Below are 7,660 nucleotides of genomic sequence, written 5' to 3'. Positions count from 1 at the left end.
GCTTCTCGGCTTTTTCTGCTGTTGCCAGTTTAAAGTTCAGCTTTGCTTCTGCTAAGTCAGCTCTACTCAGGCATCTGCTTTTCTGCTTTCAAAATTTTGTTATTGCCTTTTCTCTTATTCCTTTTATTCCAGCGGATTTGTATCTTTCTAGTAATCTCTTACCATTCTTGATTGGGATTTAGGGAAGGAGTAGAAGCCAGTTCATGCCTTTTTTTTTTTTTTTTGTAATCTTTAACTGACAATGCCTCCTCTTTTCATCTTGCTTCGGGAAAACTTACCACCTCTTAGCCGAGGATGTTAGCTAAGAAACACGGTTCTCAATGGAGCAGAACTGCCTCCCTCGGGATGTGAGGAAATGGGGGGTCACTTTGGTTGTCATCAAAAGCTGGGTGGCAGCGCAGGCATTTGTGAGGCCAGAGACGCTGTCATAAAAGTTTTAGAAACTACCATACGGTGAAGGACTTTTCTAACCCAAATGCCAAAGGCAGGCTCATTGAGAAACAGTGATTAGGAAGATACCTTTGATGGAGCTTGAAATCCTAAGTACGTACTGGAGATTAGTCCCATAATCACCTTGGTTCCATGGAGATGTAACGAACTATTTTTTTTTTTAAAGATTTTATTTATTTATTCATGAGAGACACAGAGAGAGAGAGAGAGAGAGAGAGAGACAGAGACACAGGCAGAGGGAGAAGCAGGCTCCATGCAGGGAGCCCGACGTGGGACTGGATCCCGGGTCTCCAGGATCATGCCCTGGGCCAAAGGCAGCGCCAACCCGTTGAGCCACCTGGGCTGCCTGTAGCAAACTATTTAAAGGACGTTTTGGCTGAAGGACCAGGAAACAACAGATACCAAATTCCAGAGTAGGTGCTAAGACAAACACAGAAGTGACCCAAAAAGTTCCCAAAAACTATTTATGCGACCCTTAAACTCTCACCCACATCGAAGGTGCTAAAGGGTCAAAAGAAGGAAATTTGGGGATAAGTTTGGAAGATTTCTTTCTGAAGAGGCTACGCTGTGACTCTCTTCCCTTCCCACACTCGCCGACAGGCGCTTCTCCAGTTCGAAGGTCCACTACGTCCGTAGCTGAGGAAACAGAGGCTCAACCTGGTGCTCGAGCTCTTAGCCAGGAGTTGCAGGGCTGGGTGCAGAATCAGGACCTTTGATTCCTAGCCCAGTGCTTTTTTTTATGCACACAAGTGTTTTCTAGAATTTAGCTTGCATAAAAATCACCTGGAAAACACGCTTTCAAATATAGGTTTTAAGGCTTAGTCCCCAGAAATTGAGATCCAGCCTGGGGTGGAGCCCAGGAATCGTATTTTTGAGTCTGAGGCCTGTGGTCCACAGCCTAAAGGGGTCAATGGCGACTCCCATGAACGGATCCCGCCTTCCTAAGGAACCCACTGCACTTCAAGAACGCTGTCCTTGTGGGGCAGCTGGGAGGCTCAGTCAGTTAAGCGACACACTCGGGATCTCGCCTCGGGTCACGATCTCAGGGTTGTGGGACAGAGGCCCCTGTTGGGCTCCCAGCTCAGGGGGGAGTCTGCTTAAGATCCTCTTGCTTCCGCTCCCTCTGCCCCTTCCCCTGCTCGTCTGTGTCTAAAATAAATAAATCTTAAAAAAAACAAAGGCCTCCCTCCCCTTCTGGTAGGTCCCGGTAAGAGCGTCTGGGTGGGCGCAGGCTTTGCAGGAAGATGACCGCTCCTCGGGGTGAATTCAGCGGCGAGGGAAGGGTCACGGCCATAGACGCTGTGTCTGGAACGGACGAAATCCAGTTCCTGCCCAGTCGGGGGCCTCTGTTGGCCTCCCGAACTCCCCGGCCCTTCCCTTAGCTAATTTCCGCCCCGGACTGTGGGCTTCACCCCGTCATCACCTCTCCCAGAAAACCCTTCCAGATCCACGCCCACCCCCCACTGCCGACAGCCGAGCAGCTCTTCTCAGCTCTGGGTCTCGGGGCGCACATCACCGCGGGCCGCGCCGGCCCCTTTACCTGCCACCTGCCCACCTAGGCCTAGGAAGCAGAGCCTGGGACAGTGGGAGTTCGTGGCTGTTTGCTGGAGGAAGCGGGCATCGCAGAGGGACGCGTGTCCTCTCTGGGCAGCTCCTCCCGTCCTACCCTCGGCAGCCGTCTCCACGTGGTTCCTGTGGGATGCTGCTAAAGGACGTGGGGGGGCTTTCTATTCACCGCACCCCAGTTCCTGCTCCCCCGGGTTTATGTTTCTCTGGTCTTAAGATGAACAATTCTATTTGCTTTGTCTGGGGCAGAATCAGAGCCACGGGGACCACTGAATCAGCGGCTCCGGCTGCCCCGGGGTCCCCCGTCCTGCACACCATCCAGCAGACAGGCCTTCCTGAGTCGGGCCGCCCAGCCGTGTCCCCAGAGTCTGATCTCTGCGCCGACACCTGGTTCCCACAGCGGGCTGAGGTCCCCGTCCAGGGGCCCATGGGAGGCTGAGGGTGCCAGGCAGCGTGGGTGATAAAGGAGGAAGCTGCTCCCACTGCCTGGCCCCGACCCCGGGAAGCAGAGGTCCTGCCAGAAACCCGACATTCCCAGAGGGACCTGGAGGCGTGGCTGCTCCTGGGGCGAGCCCCCCCTCTCCCGTGGCAAGGAGGGCTTGCTCAGCCCCCCGGGCCCACCCTCTGCTCTCCCCGTCCCCCCACTGCCACCCCAAACGTCAGTGAAGATCCAGAGTGCTGTAGAGCTCACCAAGGCCTGACGCCTTATTGGCTGAGCTGCCCCACGGCCCCATTCCACCCCCTGGAGCGGGTCTCGGGGAAGGCCGGGGACCAGGAGGCCGCGTGGGCCCTACCGGTAGCCCTTCCGCTGGCTGCCTGCCTGGCCGTGCCGAGTCACCGCGCCTCTCGGGTCTCGGTCTCCACATCTGTGTGTGGGCTTACGCGCCTTCCCCGCCAGCCCGGGCAGCTGTGCGGACGGCTGGGTGAGCTGGGAGTGGGAGAGAGCTCGGCAAGGGGGGGCCGCACAGAGCAAGGTAGGCAGGTGCCTTGATAACAACGGGGGCCCGGCCTCGGAAAGGGGGAAGCAGGTGTGAGCCTCGACATTTCCGACACCCACGATCCGGTCCTCTCCATACCCTTCCATGGAGACCATCTGGCCCCGGAAGAAACGTTGGGTGTGTAAGCAGCGGGTCACACCGGTGTACATTCACGGAAGGTAAGACCTCCCCGGGGCGTTTTGATTTTAAAACAATGGAAGGAGAGGAACCTAAGCTGACGGCGCCCTGACGCCCCGTGGGTGGGAAGACACGGGCAGGGTCCGCGCGGCTGCCCTGTGGGCGCCTGGAGCCCGCCTCCCGCTGCGGGCCGGGGTGGCAGGTGCAGGTGCAGGTGCAGGTGCAGGTGCAGGTGCAGGTGCAGGTGCGGGGCCTGCAGGAGGCGGGAGGGAGCCCGGCCAGCGCTTCAGGGCCCCGAGCTGCCGCCCCAGGCCACGGACACGGCTCGGACGGAGTGAGCGTCCCACGGCGGCTCGGGGCGTGCGTGGCTCAGGTGGCTCGGCCTCTCTCCCCTCCCACGCGGACTCTCGAGGGCAGCCGGAGGCTCTCGGTTCACACCCACTCCCCCGCGTGGGGCTCGCCGGGGCCCAGGAGCAAGCTGCGTGCAGAGGCGGGCACGTGGGGCGGGCACGCGGGGCGGGCACGCGGCCTCAGGATCACGGGGACCACCACAGGCAGCGGCCTCTTGGAAGACGTTTTTCACAAACGTCGCCTTGGGACTTTATTAGCTCTTTGAAGCAAGGAGACCGAGACGTGCCTCTTCCTCCCGCACGGGGCCCCGTGTGCTCATGCTCTGCCCCGGGGGAAGGCTGGTGACGGTGGTGCCCCATCGACGACATCGGGCCTGTCGTCAGGGACCTGCCCCTCAGCAAAAGGGCCACCGCCTGCCACCCAGAATGCCTTCTCCTCCTCCCAGAGGGCGTTCTCTTCCTCCCAGAGGGACTTCTTGTCCTCCCACAGCGCCTTCTCCTCCTCCAGAAGAGCCCTTTCCTCGACCCACAGGGCTTTCTCTTCCTCCCACAAGGCCTTGTCCTCCTGAAGAAGGTTCCGGTCTCTTTCCCACAAGGCGGTGTCCTCTTTCCAAAAGGCCTTGTCCTCCTTCCAGAAGGTACGGTACTTCATCCAGAAGGTCTTCTCTTCTTCTCGGAAGGACTTTTCCATTTCCCAGAAGGTTTTTTCCTCTTTCCAGAAGGTTTTCTCCTCTTCCCAGAAAGGTCTCTCCTCCTCCCAGAAGCCCACGATCTGACCCCGGAAAGCACGGATCTTGCCTCGGAAGTTCCACATCTCCTCCCTGAAGTCTTCTATTTTCTCGCGAAAAATCTTCATCTCTTCCCGGAAGGCCTTTTCCTCCTGCAGCTTGTGGATTAGTTTCTTCTGGCGGACGTTGGGTGAGGAGCCCACCGCGGCCCGGAGGCAAGCCAGCCCCGTCCATTTGCGCACCTTGAAGGGAAACATCTTCTCAGGCAGCGGAATGGGGGGCGGAGGACAGGGCTGCCGGCCACGTCCAGGGCAGCTGGTCAAACCCTGCGGGGCACCACAGAAGACACGGTCGTGAGTGTCACATGCCAGAGAACAAGCCCGGGGGCCTGGGAAACGGAGGCTGAGACCCTGACCTAGGGGGCCTATTTTAGTAGAAGAGTCTTTTTTTGGGAACCGAGGCTCAAAACAGTAAGGAGAGAGACCAGGCCGATCTTGGCGAGGGAGTGGGGAAGAGGAGCTCTCACAATACGGGGCGGCACTGACCCACAGGGCGGACACCTCACAACCAGCAGCTGCACTCCCAGATCATGTCCCCTGAGGAACTTATGACTCAGGCCCCGGATGCAGGAACAAGAATGTTTGTGAAGGGGCGTCTGGGGGGCTCAGCGGTGGAGCACCTGCCTCTGGCCCAGGGCGTGACCCCGGGGTCCCGGGATCGAGTCCCCCATCGGGCTCCCTGCATGGAGCCTGCTTCTCCCTCTGCCTGTGTCTCTGCCTCTCTCTGTGTCTCTCTCTCTCTGGGTCTCTCATGAATAAATAAAGAAATATTTTAAAAAATAATAAAAACGGTAGTATATTCGTCAGTGGATAGCATAGCTATGTGCAACAGTGCGGGTGAGTCCTATAAACACAATGTTGAAAGAAAGAAGCAGGATCAACGAATTTCAAAAAACAAAGTTCCCAAACAGGTAAAAATCTACTGTTTATGGAAATATATGTAGGTGATAACACAAAAAGGCACAGCGAGGAAGTGAATCCCGTAAGTACCGAAGGTGGCTGCCGGTGGGGGGGTGATGGTAAGGGCCCTGACTAGGCGAGGACACGAGGGCCTTCCGAGGGGCCGGCGATCCTGTTTCTTTACTTGGGTGCTGCTTGCCTGTGTGTTCCCTGTAAAAATGTGCTAAGATGCACGTGTCTACTTTACGTAGTCCAGTAAATGTATTATATTTCACAATAAAGCATAAGCTCGGGAGAAAGGAAGGAAAGGTAAGAAAGAGAAGAAAGGGGAAGAACAGGACGGAGCCGAAAGAGGAACGCCTTGCCCCGTAGCTGAGGTATGAGATGCGGCAACCGCCAGGCCTACCCACAGACACTCCAGGAATGACAAGGGGTGACAAGGGGTGACAAGGGCTGGACACGGGATAACGGGGAGAAGCCTGGAGGGCAGGGGTGCACGCGCCTGCTGAGGACCCTGATTCCCATTTGGAACTTTCTGGGCGGGCCTCGCCGAGCACCACGCAATGGAGCGTCAGCAGACTCCGGATTCCTCGTCAGCCATCCCGGTGAACGCGTGTTGAGAGCACAGCCCCTGCTCACCTCACTGACGGCGCCGGTTCGGGCCAGGAGCCTGTGACAGCCGCAGCGGTCTCTCTGGGATTGGCCTTACCCTTACCCTCCCGTCCGCCCCTGCATAGCCCCTGGAGCGTTTCTAAAAAGCATCACATCACACCTGCTCACAAAGCTCCAAAGACCCCAGGGGTCAAATCCAAACACTCGAGTGAGGGCCTCTGCCACCTAAGTCCTGCTTGTCATTCCCTTTACTTTCCCTCTGTCCCCAAAGCGAAGGCTCGGTAAGAACAGGCTACACCCAGTTCTGCGGACAAGACCCTCGGCCCTGCCTCTGAGCCAAGGAACGGGCTGCATCCTCTGCACAGGTCACCTTCCCCTCCATCGTGGGCTAGAATTCCTGTCCACGCCGTCCCCTCTGACAGTTACTTGGACCCTCCGTGGCACCCGGGTGGCCAGTCAGTTAAGCGACAGATTCTTGGTTTTTGTCTCAGGTTGTGATCTCAGGGATGTGAGAAGGAGCATTGGGCTTGGTGCTCAACGAGGAGTCTCCTTGGGATGCTCTCTCCCTCCGCCCCGCCCCGCCGTGTGTGTGTGTTCTCCCTCTCTCTCAAATAAATAAAGAAGTTCTAAAAAAAAGGGGGGGGTATCCCTGGGTGTCTCAGCGGTTTAGCATCTGCCTTCAACTCAGGGTGTGGTCCTGGAGTCCCAGGATCAAGTCCCACCTTGGGCTCCCTGCATGGGGCCTGCTTCTCCCTCTGCCTGTGTCTCTGCCTCTCTCTCTCTCTCTCTGTCTCTCATGAATAAATAAAATCTTAAAAAAAAAAAAAAGCTACTTGTACCCTCCAGACACAGCTAATCACCACCTCCTTGCTACTACGGTGTCTACTGACTCCCCTTATTTACTGGTTGTGCTCGGAGGAACTAGAGGTGTGGGCGTGCCCTGCTGCCGCCCCGTAACCCGGCCTCTAACAGGAAGCTATGGGCATAAGACGTGATTGGTGAAAATATAGGCTGACTTGAACTGAGTTTCATTGAATTTTGGAACTTTTTCTATGTTGCATTATGGTTATTGGTCTCATTTATGTAACTGTTTCTCGAGGTGGGAGAAAGTGCCTCCTTCTCCAAGGCCCTACGTTTATTCCTGCCCTCTGCGAGAGCACAAAGCAGGCCCCCAACAAGCCTTCACTGACCTGGGTTAGGGGACTCTAGGGGGTCAGCTGGGGTCCAGGATCGGCGTCAGCAGCAACCAGCCTTCTGATGATAAAGTCAGTAACCCACCCACCCACACACGTACTCAGCCCTGTCACGTGGGGCATTCACCGGCTTCCCCTGTTGCATCCTCTCAACCGGACTGTGGGGTCTGTGCCTTGGTTGACCCCATTATGTAACTCAGGCTTGAGTAGGCTACAAACCCATATAAACAATTAAGGGGGTGAATCAGGATTCTGCTGGTAAGTGCTGGAAGTGCTGTACGTCCTCGAGCGGGGCTGCCTGTGAACACCATCGGGCCGGGGTTTGCACCAGGAACATGTGTGTACGAGTCAGGAGGGGCACTACCGGTGACGACTTAAGGATGACATTAAGCAATTTGGACGTTGGCCCCGTCCCTGCAGCCGCTCCCTCTGCTGAGCCGGGCCGCTGCACCCTCACTGCAGCTCCCCCAAGTCCAGCCGGCCCCCCAGTGGGCCCCCAGCCCCCTGGCCGGTCCTCCCCCGAGGGCAGCCCGAGCCTGCGCTGCGGGTTCACCTCCCCCGCCCCCACCTCTGGCCCCCTTACTCCCCGAAACCATCTTGTCAAGCTCACTTGCTACTCGGCCCTTTGTCCTCCCTGACCTCGGGGCGGCGTGGACATTGGTCCGTTTGGGGCTTCTTCCCGGGGCT

General features: G+C 57.3%; 1 protein-coding gene across 1 annotated transcript; it reads right to left on the bottom strand.

The window, feature by feature from the left end:
* Positions 1-3,797: 3,797 nt before the first annotated feature.
* Positions 3,798-4,466, bottom strand: CCDC70 (coiled-coil domain containing 70). Its single transcript, XM_041731075.1, has one exon. It carries the CDS (start codon positions 4,464-4,466, stop codon positions 3,798-3,800), a length of 669 nt encoding a protein of 222 aa, XP_041587009.1.
* Between the last annotated feature and the right edge of the window lie 3,194 nt (positions 4,467-7,660).

The sequence above is a fragment of the Vulpes lagopus genome, chromosome 16, assembly GCF_018345385.1.
Source record: "Vulpes lagopus strain Blue_001 chromosome 16, ASM1834538v1, whole genome shotgun sequence".
Lineage (NCBI taxonomy): Eukaryota > Metazoa > Chordata > Mammalia > Carnivora > Canidae > Vulpes > Vulpes lagopus.
The sequence above is the reverse complement of the archived record's forward strand: the minus strand, read 5'-3'. Positions and strand labels throughout refer to the sequence as shown.

What these genes read in the sequence shown, in the direction of transcription:
- CCDC70 (XM_041731075.1), bottom strand. Translation starts at nt 4,466, where the DNA reads ATGTTTCCCTTCAAGGTGCGCAAATGGACGGGGCTGGCTTGCCTCCGG.